At 41.7% G+C, this 19,360-nt stretch overlaps 1 protein-coding gene across 5 annotated transcripts in view; it reads right to left on the bottom strand.

The window, feature by feature from the left end:
- Positions 1–18,991, bottom strand: part of ASXL3 (ASXL transcriptional regulator 3) — a 127,505-nt gene extending 108,514 nt beyond the window's left edge. For 3 of the 5 annotated variants that reach the window (XM_038127190.1, XM_038127188.1, XM_038127189.1), the window contains exon 1: positions 17,386–17,789. Coding sequence is in view for 2 of the 5 variants with exons in the window: in XM_038127188.1 (XP_037983116.1) it covers positions 17,386–17,439 (54 nt within the window). In the remaining 3 variants the exon portion in view is untranslated. Of the gene's footprint in view, positions 1–17,385; positions 17,790–18,092 lie in introns of those variants that run through there. The other 2 variants (XM_038127191.1, XM_038127194.1) reach the window with 2 other exon arrangements.
- Between the last annotated feature and the right edge of the window lie 369 nt (positions 18,992–19,360).

Genomic DNA, 19,360 nt, shown 5'->3' with positions numbered 1-19,360 from the left:
AGTTGACCTGTTCAAGTACTGAGGAAAATGGAAAACCAAAATTTCCACAAAATGAAAAATTTTGATCCAAAACCAAAGGCTTAATTTTGGGGATGAGGGAGAAGTGTTGTTCATTTTAAACAAGAGAGTATTGTTTCTTGTCTGAACAGACAATAGAAAAGAGCAGAGTTAAAAGTCCTTGCACGTTATGCACCTTTTTTTCCTTCCAAATCCTGTACAATTATTTCACATCAGGTTTTATTAGTATGAATCATGACATCATTATGTACAAAGTACAGTTCACTGACACAATTCAGATCTACTGCTTAAATTGCTCTGAGAATAGATATGATAAGTCATGTTTTTCAACTAAAGAAATACAGCCTTCTCAAAGAATGTATAAAGAGAGAATTCTTTTGTTAGCTGTCAGTGAGATTTTGCTATCTCTGTTAAATATATAATGGTTAGTGTCATAACGAAGATCAGCCATCCTGTTATGGCATTTATCTTCATGAGTGAAGAGAGGAAGGGCTACTGTGATTTATTCCGTCTCTCCTCATGAGATGATTAATGTCATAAGAGATTAGTCTTTAGTACTGACTTGTACACAGAATATAACACAGGGCTGGAGTGGGATGCTTAGCAGTTTTAATTGCCACAAGTTTGGAAGCCCACATTACTTACATATGGCATGGTTGACAATTAGTCATCTAAGATTTTCAAAAATAGGAGAATATTTTACAGCTCAGTAACTCATATCCACTTCGTGTCACTTATTTGTTCAGTCCTTCTTAGCAGTGTTTCCACATGATCCCTTCCCCCAACTCATCACCTAAGTCCACCCACACTTGTCCTCTTAAACACATCATTTATTGTAAAACTGAAGTCCATATTGCTGGTTTATATCAATTTTTGGTAGCATCTGTTTAAAGGTTTAAAAAATTCACTATTTAACAACTATTACCAAGAACCATTTGTCACAACACAGGCAGATTAGTGAGAGTATGTAATGGCTCTGCATCTAGGTTTGCATAAGATGTATAAACAGCTTTCCTCAAGATTTGAGAAGTTATGTGCTCACCTCTTCCCAGGGACCTTGTAAAACAATCTGACCATCCTTAACTGAAGGCAACAATTTTTCAAAAGCTTATCACTTTGGAGAAATGCACACAGACTGTTTTGTTTACATGCTGCTCACTTCGTCTTATGGAAGAAAATACTTCAAATAATACTGTAGTGAAAAAAAAAAACATCCAAACCAAACCAAACCAAAAAACCACCAACATGATAAGCAAAAGTTCTGTTAAAAAGGGAAGAATTATTTTTCTCCCAAACCAGAACATGAACATTCTGCATTTTCTTAAATCTCCTTTTCTGAATACTGCTTAATCAAAAAATCCCTTGATAAAAAAGGTGTTTTTGTTGAAAACAGCAATTCCTTACCACTGGTGTACATCAAACAGAACACATTATTAAAAAGCTCTCATGATAAAGTGTTATCTTTATCTAGGCTTCTCAAATATTGACTTAAACATTTTTATCAGGCTGTTAATCACATCCACATTCAACATGAACAGCAACTGAGACCAGTCTTGACAGTCAGGTAACAGGGCAATATTATGGCAGGGAAAAAGTATTGTGAAAGCTAAGGACATTTCTTATTGATGGTAAGTGTATAGGAGAGAAAAATCAATGGGTCCTCATCAGTACAACTGTCTACCAGCTACCAGCGGGATGCTGATTTTCCTTAGAGATTAAAACCAATAGGAGCAATCACTTGGCACAGGCGAGCAAATTCAATAGGACTTCCAGTCTATAAAGGAGAAAAGTGAACAGTGAATTCAAGGCTGGAGTTCATGAAGAGACAAAATGCTGATTGTTAAACCAACAGTTTGCAATCAGATCTTGAAACAAAACACAGAACACATCTTTCCCCACGGGGGGTACAACCTGAAACTGTTCAGTATAATCTGCAATTGTTGCAAAGGTTCCAAACTCCTGACTGCCTAAAGGAATTATTTCAAGCTGTAAGACTGACTGACCCCTCCAAGTCAGGTCTGACTGACTGACCAGGTCACAGTGTGAAGTGGCTGTCACCCACACACATCATGCAACTACCATCATCTAAAACCAGAATCACAGCAAAGTCATTGGTCAACAGAGGGGAATCACAGAGGATTTTACTAGGGAATATAAATGCAGAGATGCTTCATAAAGCTGGGCTTCCTGTTCAAAACAAGCTTCTATTTTCAGGGGTCCCTAATGTCATTGTACATTTTTTTATCCCAAGACCCCTCATTATACACTGAACAGAGGAACTGTTACCTTACAGGATGGTAACCGTGGCCCAAGAAAAGCAAATAAAGAGAGAGTGAAAACATGGCTGTTATACAGTATATTCTGTCATGGGTTCTTTGCTTTTTCTATGAGAAACAGCATAGGGACACATGAAGATCTGAGTTTTCCCTAAGTCACATCTCCTCAGCAAACGTAGGACTAAAAAATGTCAGTTCTAGGAAATGCTACTCGCAAATAAATTCAATGTCTATGGGGTTTAGACACATAATTTTATATTTAATGTTTTAGAAGTTGACAATAACACATTTTAGCTCAAAAGAAGAATAATTTTAGCTGTAGGGAAAAATTACAGTCCCTCTGTTTCTGGTGTAACTACTGACTTCGTACTCTACCTTTGAAACAATCAGATACCCAGAATCACTGAGGTAGGAAAAGACCTCCAAGATCCTTGAGTACAACTGTTTGTACAACCTCGAGTACAAACAACACCTTGTCAACTAGACCACAGAACTGAGTGCCATGTCCAGGAATTTTCTGAACACTTCCAGAGATGGTGACTCCACCATTTTCCTGGGCAGTCTGTTCCAATGCTTAAATATGTTTCAGTGAAAAATTTCTTCCCATTGTCCAACATGAACCTCCCCTGGTGCAGCACGAGGCCATTTCCTCTTGTCCTGTTGCTGATTTCCGGGGACACCACCCCCCACTTGGCTACAACCTCCTTTCAGGTGGCTGTAGAGAATGATAACATCCCCCCTGAGCCTCCTTTTTTCCAGGATAAACAACCCCAACTCCTCATTACACATGGGCTCCAGACCCTTCCCCAGCTCCATTGCCCTTCTCTAATCTCACTCCAGCACCTCAATGTCCTTCCTGGATTCAGGGGCCCAGAACTGAACACAGGATTCGAGGAGAGGCCTCACCAGTGCTGAGTACTGGGGGACAATCACTGCCCTCATCCTGCTGGCCACACTATTTCTGATACAGGCCAGGATGCCACTGGTGATTTTGGCCACCCGGGCACACATTGGCTCATGTTTAGCCACTGTCAACCACCACCTCCAGCTCCTTTTCCATTGGGTCACTTTCCAGCCCCTCCTCCCCTCAGCCTGTGGCACTGCCTGGGGTTGTTGTGACCCAGGTGCAGGACCTGGCACCTGACCTTGTTGAACCTCACACCACTGGCCTCAGCCCATTGATCCAGCCTGTCCAGATCCTCATGCAGAGCCTTCCTGCCCTTCAGCAGATCAACATTCCCACCCAACTTGCTGTCATCTGCAAACTCACTGAGTGGACACAATCCTCTCATCCAAATAATTTTAAAAGATACTAAAGTGAATGGCTCCAATATTGACCCCAAAACTGCACCCTGGGGGCAGAACCACTGGTGACCAAACACCATTTGGATTTAACACCATTCACCACTGCTCTCTGGGCTCAGCCATCCAGCCAGTTTTTAACCCGGTGAAGAGTGTGCCCATCAAAGCCACGAGCAGACAGTTTCTCACAAGAATGCTGTGGAAGCCAGTACCAAAGGCCTTACTGAAATCCAGGTAGACAATATCCACAGCCTTTCCCACACCCAGTAGACTGGTCACCTGGTCATAAAAAGGAGATCAGCTGGGTCAAGCAGGACATGACTTTCCTAAACCTGTTCTATCTGGGCCTGATTCCTGGTTGTCCTGTATGTGCTATAAGATGGTGCCTTCCCAGACACTGAGGTCAGGCTGACAGGCCTGGAGTTCCCCAGATCCTCCTTCCAACCCTTCCTGCAGGTGGACATCACATTGGCCAGTTCTCCAGTTCTCTGGAGTCCCCCCTGGCTGACCAGGACTGGTGACAAATGCTGGAGAGCGGCCTGGCTCTTCTACCAGCTCCCTCAGTATCCTGGTGTGGATCCCATCTGTCCCCACAGACTTGTGAGTGTCAGCTGGCACAGCAGGGCACTGGCTGCTCCCTCCTGGATTACAGGAGCTCTGTTCTGCTCCCTGTCCCTGCCTACCAGCTCAGCAGGCCGGCTGCCTTGAGGATATTGGGTCTTTCTGTTGAAGAGGCAAAGAAGGCATCAAGTTCCTCAGCCTTTTCCTCATCTTTGGTTACAATGTTCCTCTTTGCACCCAATAAAGGATGGAGATTTCCATGGCCCTCTTTTTGTTGTTAATGTATTTATAAAAACACTTTGTATTATCTTTCACAGTAGTGACAACACAGAATTCCAGCTGAGCTTTCACCAATCCAGTTTTCTCTCTACAAGACCTGATGACATCCTTGTACTCTTCTTGAGTTGTCTGCCCCTATTTCCCAAGTTTATAAACTCTTTTTTTTTTTCCTCTCCAAGTCCAGTGAAAGCTCCCTGTTCAGCCAGACCAGTCTTCTTCCCTGATGGCTCATCCTTCAGCACCTAGGGATAGTCTGCTCCTATGCCTATAAGATTTCTTTCTTAAAGGTAGGTCCAGCCTTCCTGGACCCCTCTGTTTTTAAGGGCTGTTTCCCAAAACGGTCTCTGAACCACTGTCCTGAACAGGCTGAATTCTGCCCTCCAAAAGTCCAAGATATTTTTGGTGAATCCCTTCCTTAGTTTGCTGAGAACTCCATCATGTTGTGGTCACTGTGCCCAAGATGTCCTTGGACCTAGAGTCTCCAGTGAGAGAATCTCTCCAATGGGAGAATCTAGATATTTTTTTTATTTTTGTTGCTCTAGTAATAATATGGGCAAGATAATTTCAAACTGATTCTGAAAATTCTAATAGGAGATCTTGCTACCAAATGAACGAGAAAATATTTCAGATGACAAATTGGTTTTTTCTTTTATTTATTTCAAGGGCATTATTTATAATTTCAACAACACTCCTTTAGCCAAGATAGACCACAGTACAACTTGTTCTAAAAATAAACTGAATGTAACATCATGTAAACATAGTATTTTTTTCCAAGACAAAGGCCCTGCATTTTATAAAGGAGACAAGGCAGACTAATTTTTTTTTAATCTTGGTATTTTATTGAAATCATTTTACTCTTAAAGTCTGAGAAAAATTCAAATTTTAAAGATGAAAGTTTGGGGATTTTAGCTGATGATACAATTAAGTGAAATGACAGAAAAATTAATAAATAAACAAATTATACGTGATTTTATCACTCAGTTGAGAAACTAGGGTTTTTTCTTCATTTTTTTCATTGTCAGTCAGATTTATTTTTTTACTTCCTTCACTATCTTTGCTATTCTATTTCTCATTGGTACAAGAACCTCCATTACCTCCATTTTCTCCATTGCTCCCCAATGCAATACTGTAATTTATCTCCCCAGGATTACATCAGTATCACCCAGGCACACACTTTTTTTCACCACATGACATGCCAACAGACATAAACCCAGTTTCATTCTTTCCTACTAATCCCAGAAAATGTATGCAAGTGCTAAAAGTAATAAGCTTCATAACTATTATTATGTATGGATGGAGCATTTAAAGCTTTTTGTTTCAGAACATTAATTCTCAGAATTCCCAGATCCCCTCCCTCTTCCTCCACACCTATATCTTTCTAAAAAATTAAATTCAACATTTAACAACACTTGAACTCACACATGAAGCTTCTTGCCATAACAGCTCCAACAATGCAGATAACAGCAAACAGGCACACTGGATTTTAAATTTTCTTAAACCTTTTATTCTCTTTGCAGCTCTTTCAGAACCTTTCTTTTCCCCAGCCACCATGCATATATACCAGCCTCACTTATCCAAGCTGCCACTTTTGTAGATCTGTCTCAAAATGAAGAAAACAGCATTATTTCACTCTATTTAACATTACTTTAAATAGCTTGAAACGTTTTCCTACAGCTCAGTCACTAATAAAATGAACTAGCACAGGAAAATTACAGTATGAAACTGAGTCTGTCCTCATCAAGGACAGTTAAAATTGACTAACAATGACAGAGATATTATTTTCATGTTATTTTTTTTTATTTAATGGAAGTGTTACAGATTCTGAGAATTACAGAATAGTTTGGGTTGGCAGGGATTTTAGAGTTCATCTGGTTTCAATGCCCCTGCCTTGGGCAGGGACAGTTTTCACTAGATGACATTGTTCAAAGCCCCATCCAACCTGGCATTGAATGCCCAGGGACTGGGCATTCACAACTTCTTCAGACAACCTGTTGTTGTATGATTAGAAAGGTTTGATAATGTGTCAAACAGTCTATTTCCAAGCAAGCTAACCCTATGAATTGCTGGAGACATAAATGTTCTATTATACAAAATAACAATTATTTAATTAAATATTAATCTACAAAAAAACCCCAATAAACAAGCAAACAAAAAAAAAAAAAACACAAAAAAGCCCCAAAAACTCAGGAAAACAGGTCCCGAAAGTAAAAAATTATTTTTATTCCTGTTTTACTTATTTTTACTAAGGTATCTTAGACTGTTTTTTGGTTCGTTCATTTTATTAAACAGATTAAAAGTCAGTAAGACAATGTTTTACTGATCTAACTTTCAAAATCCATACATAATACATTTGATCAACTGTTTGGACTCCATTACTCCAAATTTTTTATAGCTCCCCATCTTTTATTGATTTTTTTCACTGCATAGTTCACAGGCCACCTGAAAGACTACCTTTCGGCAGTCCATGAAACACAATAGCTAAAATTGCTGCTCAGACACTGACTTTATTCTCAAGGCCTTTCACTCTGCTCACTCACATCATTGTTACTTTCTTGCGTCATATCCTGCATCCTTCAGTCAGTCATGCAACTGTTTGTTCACACTTCTCCCATACTCCCTTTCAATGGAAAACTCCCCAGACAGCCAGACGGGGAGAGCTCTGAAGCCTCCTCCTCAAGTGCCAATGCTGCTGGGACAGGAGGCTAAATTAACAACCCACAACGGCTGCAGTGAACATCAAACATTTACTGCCACGGGCTGATCAGCAGCACAGGTACTGAGAAGCTCCTGCGGAGGAACTTGGAAAATGCAACAATCGTCAATGATGCAAGTATCAAAGGCATGCAGTAACTTGCACAGACAGACTGATAAAAATCTGCAAGTCTACCTTGTGAAGCCACAGCCCTCTACTTCTGAAGTGCTTCTACAAATCCAAGCCAGAGCATGTTTTAACATCACAACCACTCAGTGAGGCTCGCTGTCATTGGAACACTGTTATTACAAAGAGCAAGATCCTTCCTCATAAGACAACTGCAGCGTTCAAGATGGCTCCAAGCAGTAATTCCATTTTTTTTTCAGTGTTTGCTCCTTGGGAGCCAATCCTGTGCTCCAGAAAAAGCACAGATTTCAGTAACAGACTTCTTCTAAAGACGAGGGACATAAGTCCAAGACAAAGTCATAGGATTGGTTATCCCTGATATTCCACTCAGATGGGTAGCCCTCATTCCAAAAGCAACAGGGGAAGTTGGCACTGAGTCAGCTGATCCCTGAAAATTGACTAGAGGAACAGGATTTTAGCATGAGAAATCTGACTGCAAGATGAAACTGGGAGCAACATCCATTTCTTGCTATTGATAATTGTCTCCACAAAGGATGCTGAGGCTCATTATGGACAGATCAAATGTCCCAGGCATGTAGCCTCATTTCTGTGATTCTCCCAGTCAGTTTCACAGGCCTGTGACCCAATTCTTGAAAATCTACCTACATAGATATAGATATAGATATGATTAGAACTGCAAGTCAGGAATTCAAGGGACCGTATCAAAACATTTAATCCTTATTCTTCCCTCCCACTAAATATTTCCTCCTGGGATATCTAGCAAAAAGCACTTTAGCTGTTGCTCAGGAGGGTGCATACCTATGGAGCCATGGGTCTTCCTGAAACCAGTAACAAAAAGGTATTAACATCTCTTTAACAGTCCATTATTTGAAGATTTCTTCTACAGTGAATTCTGAGCTTTTTCCAAACCTAGACGATGAGCCTCACTGCATTATTCTACATTTTAGTTTTCAAAACAGAAGACGTGTAGTTGCAAAATGTCTCAAAAATCTGTGTTATGAATGAAACAAATTATGGAATAGATTAGAATGCATTAAGCACTACTGCTACATGTAAAAACCTGCTGCAGCATTGCTGCATCAAACTCTCAAAAAAAAGAAATCAAGAGACTAAGCTCAAATTGCCTCAAACCCCCAAAAATATGAATGAGAACCATTAACTGGATAAAGAATTCTCCATCTGTTCCAGAAAATTGATGTTTTCTGTCTAGTCACTGTCAGAAAAAACACAATGCATCTAAATTCTAAATCATGCTCATTGGACAACTTTTCCTAATAATTTTATTTTCTTCATTCTCCCATTTTTTAAAGCAGAATATAAATTTTCACTAAAAAAAAGGCAGATTCTGGCAAAGCCAGACAAGTCATAGTTCTTATCAGTAATAAAGTTAGTAATTGAATTGATTTCAAAAAACTAAAACTAACTTGGGTTTTATGACTTCTTTTCAAGTCTGAATGGACAAGGTGACCTTGAGGCCCTTTCCAACTGCACTTTCTCTCAAAGTAAAGCTTTAATTAAGATGCTTTTCTCAACTGAAACACCAAGTTCCAAAGAGGTTCTCATTGGTCCTACCAGTCTGGAATTTCTAAATTACAGAAATTCCAAATAAGATTAAAGACGCCAGTATGATCAGAGAATGTAATGATTTTGAGATAGCTGCCAGAATCTTGGTCCAGAAGAACAACAGCAGGCTATGGAAAAAAAGGGTCTATTTTTTCCTCTTACCCTTGCTAGGTAATAGTGGCAGGCAGGCATAGTGACATTGAATGTCACATGCTTCATTGATACAGCAGTGCCAGCAGGCGATGGATAACTGGGAATTTTGAGGCATAAAAAGAATTAACATTTATCTAAATTAGGTATCAATAGACATTCAGTTTCAATTTATGGAACAGAAAAAAAATAATCAAACCAGATGGTATCACTTAATGAAAAATAGTTAAGTACTTTGCAACACAGTGATAGTGGTAAAGCCTCATCTTATATAAAAAAGAAGGTTCAAGTCACAAAAGTAGGAACAAATCATGTGGGACATGAATTTGACTGTGATTTCCTAGACTCTAGACATTTCACAAGGCATCTCACCAAATATGTGAACCACTACGCATTTAGGCAGGTTCTCCAGGCTGTTAAGAGTCAGCTGAAATGGAATCAAACTTTGACCTTCAAATGTTTGATATACACTTTGGCTAAGGCTCTTTTCCTTCTCTAGGTGTCAAGTTACACGGAAAGTTAACTAGGATAAAACAATTATAAACCCTGATTGATTCATTAAATTCCTAATTTTGTCTGTCTATAAGATCTAAGCAAAATCACAAAAAAGAAAGAAAATAGCCTTGAGTTCTCCAAAGCAAATAACCTAGTAGCTCAGGATCTTGTCTCTCTCAAGGAACACTTCTGAAGTTGTAGAGGTGTAGGAAATGTTGTTATCTATAAGTCAGTCTGCATCTATAAGATGCAACTGTCACCCACAGGATAATGATCTCTAGAGCTGACCCACTACAAGCAGTGAGGAGATTCTCATTACAGGCTTGTCTACACCAATCTATGCATATAGGAGGACAAGTTTCAAAACATAGCATGTAATATGTGCCTTCTAAACAAATTACTTTCTGATGATCCAAAATCGTGAACAATAATCTAGGATGTGACTTGGAATATCTTCTGCACAGAACTATAGCTGAAATCGTCTAATGAGTCTGATGACTCCAGAGCAACAGACTGAATTGTGGCTGCTGATCCTGGCAAATGCTGTCAGACAGAAGCAAAACTCGATGCTACACTACAAAGCAAATCTTAGACACCTGAGGTACAAGAGGCCATGTCAGTCATAAGCTGCAGTGCAAAAGCTGGATGCCATATGTTAAAAAACTCAAGTAAAAGGTCCTCCAATATTGAGGAAAGTCATATGCCAGGGTCCACAGATTTTGTCCTTCTGAGCTCAAGAAATTATAGAGAGCTGAACTCTTAAGTCATAGGATGAAAACATGATACCACCCAGATGTTCCTGTTCCAATGTCAGAAACACCAGAGCTTGCTTGAACCAAAGTTAATGGAGCTCCTCTAGACCCCTTCAACACTAAGTGCCACCCCCAACCACAATCAGTGCACTGACATCAAAGAAGCTCCAGGAAGACAGCATGTACTGGCAGATGGTTTATCTGTCTCCTGACACTCATTTGATGTCTGTGCTAGAGCCCTATCACCATTCAGAAAGTTGTAGGTCATCCTTTCAAACCAAGATTAGCTGCAAGTAACCAATAGGCACCTCTCTAACATTTTATATCCCCAACAAGTATCTCCTCCCAAGATAGGAAGTCCAGCAATAGAAAACTATCTGGCAGGACTTCTCAGAAATAGAGCAGCCTCAGAGGGCCATCATGTCAACAATTTGGGGTTCTTTGGGGATGGTAATTGTCATTCAGAGTTGGTAAGTGAGTAAATTAACCACTTATGACCAATCTGTTTTGCTTGAGCAGCACAAGGATTTGCTACCTAAACTCACAGGATGAGCAAACAGCCTGTACCAGGATGTACTGCTTATTGCTCTGCCTTTGCATTGGAAGCTGACCCAGAGTGAAGGCTAAGATAATTGGTTTCTTCAGACTGCAAGTTCCTTGGAAGGAGGATTTGCTCAGTTTAATCTGGAACCCATGGAACAATAACAAAACAATTTCCACTAATCACATTTTCTCCCAGGTTTTGACAGCACAAAAGGAGGCCTCTATTTAGTTACTGCTATTTACAGGGAACACCAAGACCATCATCATCACACCCAGCAAAACAGAAAACACCTTGAAGTTTGCAACATTAAAAAAAAAAAAAAGGCACCAGAAAAAAAAACCCAATAAAAGAATAATTGTTACTCCAAAGTCAAGAGGCCAAGTTTAGCACATGATTCTCCATGTAACTGTAATTTGCTGATCACAGTATAAAGAACAAAAGAAGCTCCAGCAGGAAGTACAGTAAGTTTGGCTTTCCACCTTAAGAACAGCATGCTATCTGGTCCAGACTAAGATGCTGGAATGGCATGGTTTGGATACAGGGACTTGCTAACTGGGCTAGTAAGTCCAAACTTACCTAGCTGCAAAGGGTGGCAGGGTCTTGAGCGTGGTTAGTGGAAACTACTTCACTGTGGTTGCACATGCAACTGACCAAATCTACTCTTGGAAGAAGAAAAACTAGAACAGTTATTTCAACAGAAAATCCAGTATTTCAGGAAAATATTGGCTCTTCTACAGAGAAAAGGTAAGCCAGAAGACACTGGAAATATTTACTGTAACAGGGAACATTAAATCATACCTTAAGGTATGGTACTGAAGTACTGAGAATACCTTCACACTATTGAGGAATGCTCATATTTAGGTTCCTGTTAGGGTCTTCTCCTATGTTACCCTGCTTTGACAGAAATAATGTGACATTACCGAAAACAGGTCTCATTCCAGGGTAAGGTTCTTGCCTACCTAAAGGTCTGCAATGCCAAGGGTTAAAGGGCTGTCTCAAGATAAAAGAGTTAGAATCTCATTTCTCTCAATGTACGCTAGAAAAATGCTAAAGGTGAGCTGAAATAGAAATAGATGACATTGTTTGTAGATATTATTTGTTTCTTTTAAATCAAAAAATACTACACCCACACTTATTAATGATATTTCACAGTAACAAAATAAAATATTGACACCACAAAACCACAGAAGGTAGGAAAAAAATAAGTGCAGGTTCAACCTTGTCTAACAACTGCAAAAATTACTTTGAATAAAACAAACCAGAGGAAACCCTAGAGCCAACCAAACTAAAATACAGCTCTTCAAAGCAGCATTGATTGTGGATCAAAGGGAAAGGCCATCAAAATTTCCCAAGCCACAATGTTTCTGCATGTCTGAAAAAGAATTAACTCAGAACAAATATGGAAATAATAGCAGGTCTCTGTTAAGCCAACAACAAAGAAATTCTTAATACTGTAAAACAAAGTTATATCATATTTTCCATTTTTAAAGATAAATGAAGCTCCTTTAGCACAATGCTTTTAAATGTTATTTATAGTAACAAAATCAAAGACTTAACATAAAAGTCAAAGGGATTATCATCAATCGTCTAGCTATGCAGAAGTTACTCTTCTAGTTTTCTGTTTCATTTGTGGTCTTCAAATACGAAGATGCAATACAAAAATACTTCCATACCGCAACATGATCTGTTTCAACTACATTATCTCAGCATACCAGATGAAGTAACAATCAGCTTTTGGACAGCCAGCCACAATAAACAGTAGCATGCAAGCTACCAATTCCAATGTCTGGTTTTCATGTTTTTTTCCAGCATCAGTTTCCCTAATTAATTAGCATATTTTTCTTAAAGTTTACAAGAGGAAACATACAGCTCTTAGTTAACAGCTGGATCCTGTCAGGAGACTACTGCAAGAAACACATGAATTAAGATATGAATATTACTCACCCAATATGCACATGTCACCTGAACCACAAGGACTCTCCATAGAACTGGAAAGCACGTAAGTCCTCAGTAACACAAGAAAACCTTTCTTTCAGAACAAAATTTGGAGAAGAAAAAGCAAAAATACTAGAGAGGTGATCCAGCACACAAATAACCAAACAAGTACTACTGTTCTCATTCTTGGGATTTTCTTCTGCTTTATTGTCAGCTTGTGGCAGAGACTTAATTCAACTACATTTAAAAATACCACTTACAGGAAAGGGCAATAATAAGGGCAAGCTATTAATAAAAAAGTGTTTTGAAAATGTTACCAAAAACTATCACCCTTCATAGGCAGATGGTCTGTGCTTCTGAGCTCCGCATTCCCAAAATGACCAGTCTCCACTCACTCTGTTCAGGCCTTTGGTTCAATGTCCTACAAATAACAATGGATCATGTCTGGAAGTCAAATGATGAAAGTTGGATCACTGCAGCCAACTTAGAATTGTCACCAGTTTTTATGTAGCAGAGTATCCTTGGGCATGTTTTGTTCTCAGTATTTTTCATTTCAATAGTTTTTATGCAGAATTTTATGACATTAAATTTTTAAGAGGCAGAATTCCGTATTTCAGGACTTCCAGCAATAGCTTGAGAGTCCTTGCAAAGCTAAACAGAAGATTTTTCATCTGAAAGGAATCACTACAAATTGCTTTAACTACTCAAGTGTTTAACCTTTCTATACAATTTTAATGAGTTCCATGTATGATCAGAAAACAACAATACGGTTACATCAAATGAGGATCAACTAAGAGACAAAGGAAAAACAAGATGTTTCTCCTCCTTCCTTGAAAGGTTTTCTTTTGTTCTCATTCTTTCAAGTGTTCTATCTTAGTCTATCAGACACAAAAAGCAGAAAACTGGCATGGAGATAATGCCCAGGTCATACATAAGCACTGCTGTAGTCTGCTGCAAAGTACAAAGTGAGTTGACATATCGGGTCTACATCAAAGACATGCCCTTTGGCAGGTTGTAAAGACAAGTTGCAATTTTGTCCATAAAAATGTGTGTTCTACAAAATGGGCTCTGAAACATGAACTGTTAGTGGTATGCCACCATCCATTGATCCTGCACATGCGTTCATTTCTCAGGAATGCTTGTAAGCTGGGCTATGCCTTGCCCTAAGATAAGCAGACTTGCATGAGGAAAGAAAGCAGTGTGTCACAGACAGAAAGATTCTACTCTCTGCAGGAGAATTCTTCCATAAAATGCAAGTTCTGATAGAGGGCATGCCAGTGGCTCCTGCTTTATTGCCTGTATCACATACATGGTATTTACAGTACGAGATTAGGAGAGACCTTTCCTGCTTATGTTTTAAAAATTAAGAGAACAGCTTGAAAAAACACTGCATTGCAGGAGGTTTTCAAAGACTCCTTAATCAAATACTGAAAATGAGTAAGTACAACACTGACAGTTAGTCTGGAGCCTCAGTGCTTACACATTACAATGTGTTTTAAGACAGTCATGTAATATATTTTTCTGAAGTACGTCTGCTTTTTTCATTGTGAGCATGGGAAACAGAGAGCTCAAGAAACTCCAGGCTCAAGTCCAGTTCCTTTTTATCCATAACTATTATAGGGTACATTATGAGTTTCAATATAGATTGAATACAGAGACATGACCATATCAATTTCTGTCATAATTACTGTGAGAGAAGTAGTAACAGAGAATGAATGAGGCAAAAGTGTAGCCACAGAAGGAAGATGATTTTATGACTGTGAAACAGAACTACTACAGAGACGCTGTTGGTATCATAACTACCTCTCCCACAGATTTCCTGAACAGCTTTGAGTAAGGTACTTAATCTTTCCATGTCTCAACTCTGCATGGGTAAAGCAGAGGTCAAAATACTTAACCTCATAGGCATGTTGCAAGTATAGAAACATTTGCATTTGGGAAGCTACTGGGTGCTGCTAATAATAGCTGTGTTTGTACAGTCGAAACATAAAATGAAAATCTGCTTCAGCACTGTTTGAAAGGTGTACAAAAAGGTAAGTACGGCACCTCACAACAAACAAAGAAAACATAATTAAAATTCTGCAGCTCTAGTGAGTGAACTTATAATAGTTGGGAAACTGGCAGGCAAGTACATCATTTAAAGTGCACATTGTAATATGTGGACGTGAAAAACAGAGTGATAAAGCAATGCCAGCAATGTTATCTGTATAATTTCATACTTCTTAGCACTTCACTTTGAAAGCCTAATATTGTTGCAATGTCAGGGCTTTTATAGAAAATCCACAATGTAAATATCCATACAGTGCTCTATGCATTAATTCACCCTCTTTTTCCTAAAAATAATTCAGCAGTACACAATTTTACAACATATTGATCTAGGTAAGTCATGAGTCGTTTTTTTGTGAGTAGGTATCAATCACTTCATTGTTTACTTGTCTGTGGAAAGAAATTGATTTAATCAAACCTTGCAGTAATACATTATTGATGTATCCCAAGAAAACAAAGTCATAATGAACCATCAGAGTCCTAACATAAAACACTGTAAGGAGCAGCAATTTCAGCTTCAATCTTTCCTAGTGATTTGCAAGCATATGTGACTGTATACAAGTAGCAAAGACTAATGCAAGACTGTAGTTGGTCTGAGCAGCAGCACATGTCATTCACATAACAGACTTGGGACAAGCTCTGCAGAACTTGGCAACCCCAGGAGGCTGGACAAACCACACTGTGGACCTTGTGTATTTCCACCACTTATACACAGCAGTGTATCATCTTACACGCTACTTGATTTTAGCAAATCATTACTCTTCTGGGGGGAAATGTGAAGCAACAGGACATCATGAAAATAAGACTCTTAGCCCTTCTTCACAGCAGTGGCTCAGCCTTTGTTCTCCAGAGGCTTTAAACTTTTCCATGTATTAGACCACATGGGAACAGCAATTTTACTCAATACACAATAAATTCCTTTATGCACATTTGTCAAACAAAATACAGCTTACAATGGTAACTGAAGCAGCAGCTTGAAAGAGTAAAGTTAGGACAGCAATTTGATGTATTTTATAGACTTTTGAATGCATGTTAGTCAGCTTAGAGCACAGAGAAACAAGTACTGGAGCAACATCTGCTGCCAAAAGAACTTTGGCAAAGGTGAGTATTTTGCTGCAGTAAAACTTCTGTTACAATCACGGGAAATACAGGAGTACAGTAGCGACACCATATCAGAGCATCTTCACTAGTGCTGCATTATTACAAAATGTTGGGGGGTGTATAACGATCCACATCAGAATTTAGCACTGCCCAAGCCTACCAGAGTACCTCGATACAGCTTACAGAGACATCTATAGGTAGTGTCTGTCTAATACCTGATCATTATTTACGTAGGAGAGAGAGGCTGAACTTCCTATCTAGGAATTCATATAATGAGGTGAAAACATTTTTACAAGGAAAGTGCTTCACAAATACACTAAACAAATAATAGTAATAAGGTAGCATTACGCACTACCAGAAACAGATGCAACACTAGTATGGCATGTTACTTAAACAATTCAATCTGTATCAGAGATGAATAAAAGATAAAGTTTGTGTAGATACAAAAAAGCAACGTAGCCAGGAGCCTATCTTTCCAGCTTTGTCATCTTTCTACGCACTCGGCTGGAGCTGAACCAGACCCAACTTTGCAGAAGACACGCATACGGACGTGTACAACCATACGTGCTGTACCGTGCGTAACTATTTGTTGTAAAATTCCTCGAATAGAGAGAACCCAGACGTACTCCGAAACGGGAAAAAAACAACATAAACGATGTACTCTGTTACACTTAGCAAACAGTAATACAGAATCATGAAAACAGATACAGTAGGGTACGGGAGACAGTTTCTTAATGAAGTGGGAATGGACCGAGTCTCCAGAGCCACGGAGCCTTTCCAGAAGCGGGTTACATTGCCCAGCTCCGTGGTGGAAGCAGAGAGGGTGAAGCGCAATCCCCGGTCAGAGTTGTCTCTAACGCCCCTCACCCCTGTCCTGTCCCCACTAAAGGTATGGAAAGGCAAATCCCGGGTATTTCACTTTTCCCTAGATTAAAAAGAGGGATTTCCTCTGGATATCTGATGCACGAACTTTGCAGAGATAGACACGGTCCCTAGATATTTACACACACACACACACACACACATGCAGAAAGAAGAAAAGAATAGAGGCATTTCCTCACGCACACACCGCAGAAGGGACGTAGGTATTTTTCTTCTCCAGCAGGCAGGGACGGGCGGCAGAGCCGCGGGCTGCCCGGACCGCCAGCCCGGCTGAGCCGGGCACCCGCACCCGCACCCTCCCGACGCTCCCGCACGGGCACTCCCGCGCTCCTGCCCGCTCCCTCGCACACACGCCCCGGCTCTCTCTCCCTCGTTCTGGAGTGCCTCGCACACTCTTTCCCCCAGAGTCACTCACACGCTCTCTCTCTCTGTCTCTCCCCCTCCCGTCCCGCCTCACAGTGGCCCCGACCGCCGGCAACAAAGCGGCGGGCGGGCAGCGCGCCGGGCTGGCGGCGGCGGGACGCGCTCGCCCTGCACACACGCACACACGCACACACACAGACACAGACACACAGACAGACAGACACACACACACACACAGAGACATACACACAATGCTGCCGCTGCCACCGCGGCACCTACCAGGCGGGCAGCCTCGGCCCAGGTGCGGTCCTTCTTCTTCCTCTTGTCTTTCATGTTTGCATCTCATTGAGGTGGTTCGGGGGGGGGGGAGCGGGGGGAGGGCGGACCGGGAGTGGGGGGGGGGGGCCCGGAGGGGTTCCGCACGGACAATGATACGGTGACACCGAGCTCTGGAGCCCCCGGGGCGGGAGGGGCGGGGGCGGAGGAGGAGGAGAAGGAGGAGGCGGGTGGGGGCAGAGGCTCCCCGCGGCGGCGGCACAGCTGTGACAGCTTGAGGGATGCTCCGCCGCGCTCACAACAATGCGCTCTGACGTCACGCGGGGGAACCGCGCCCGCGCCCAACATCCCCACGGCGGCGGCGGCGGCGGCGGCGCCCCCCGCCCCAGAGCGCGCCCGCCCCCCAAGCCTCGCGAGAGCGGGGCCGCGGGCCGGGGGCGGCGGCGAGGGGAGCGGGATGGCGGGCCGGCCGGCGCCGCCGCACTACAACTCCCGCGGTGCTCCGCGGCGGCTCCCCGGGGACGCGGCGCTGGGGGCGCTGCCGGGGCGGGGGCGGCGGTCGGAGGTGGTGGCGAGGGCAGCCCCCTCGGCCCCTTCGCCTCCCTCTCCGCCCTCTGCCCGCTTCGCGCCGCACCGCGCTCCGTAAAACCGGCCCAACATAGCGCCCGGCCCTCCCCCGGAGTGCGAGCCGATCGCTGGCTCCTACTTACGACTGGGGCGGTCACCCGGCCCGGCGGTGCCCGCCCGCGCCCTCCTGGCTTCGGCCGGAGCCGCTGCGGGAATGCCGAACCAAAGGCAGCCCCGGGCGGGCCGGTGGCAGCGCGCAGGGACCCCGCGTTAGCGTTTCAGCTCCTTTTCTTGTCGGAACAGGAAAGAACATCTTGTTCCAGTGTGTAAACAAAGGGAGTTGATGTGCTGCGCTCGTAAAACCGCCGAAGGAGGTTTTCTTTAATTGGATGACCCAGGATTAAGATACCCACGAAATGCGGAGCGAAGGGACTTGGCACACCTTCCCGAGTTGCAGGATATTGTTATGCCGGGTGTTTTTCCCCCCGTGTTTCCTCCCTTCGCCCAGATTATAAACTGCATTAGGAATATTATCGAAATACTTTAGGTATTTTTTTGTTCGGATTGTAACGAGTTAGAAATTATTCATGGTTTTCTGTATCCATCTATTCCGTGCCTGTTCTCCCTCCTTTGTCCTCTCAGCAGCACCCGTGTTACGCCTTGCCTTATTCCTTTGGTAACATTAAACCTTATTTCTCCGTAAATACACAGTTTGTGGGAGAGGAGCGGGGAGAGAATTACGCCAAACCAACTACCACAGTGCTTAGCCCGTTTTATCAAGAAAACAACCAGGACAGCCCTGAGAACCTTCAACCCCTCAAGGAAAAAGAAGAACGTGGTAGCATCCCCCAAACACTCTAAACGAGCACTCACATAGTCTGGTGTTTTGGATCTTCCTCCTCATACGTATATTTCAGTGGGAAATGATGCATGGAAGATAGCACCTTTCCAGATTTCATTATTCACTCCCACTTATGCAAAAATATTAAAAATATGAGAAAAACAAAATTCTGTTAAAACAGCTGCTTCTAAATTTAGCTTTGATTCCTGTCCGTATAACATTAAGCAGAGGATTTGAGTATGCCTCAGAAATGTTCTTGAGAAAAATGTTGTTGCAGCTGCAATGTTTCAGGTTTGACAGTGAGGTTGTGCAAAAATTTTTACAATCAGCCAGTTGTCGAAACAGGTACACATTCCTTTGTTATTTTCTGAATGCTGCCTTTGTCACCTCAGTAACATTTAGAAAGAAAATGCTTGCTGTTACTGTCACTTCTCTATGTTTTGTGGTTTTGACTTCATTTCCACCTATTTATGTCTGTCCTACTTCAGGTTTGTTTTTTGTTTTTTTTTTTACTATTGTGTTTCCTCACCTTTAGTGCCTTTGTGTTCCAAATCATGCGGGTTTAATTCA

The sequence above is a fragment of the Motacilla alba genome, chromosome 2 (genome assembly GCF_015832195.1).
Source record: "Motacilla alba alba isolate MOTALB_02 chromosome 2, Motacilla_alba_V1.0_pri, whole genome shotgun sequence".
Lineage (NCBI taxonomy): Eukaryota > Metazoa > Chordata > Aves > Passeriformes > Motacillidae > Motacilla > Motacilla alba.
This window is presented reverse-complemented; position numbering and strand designations above follow the sequence as displayed.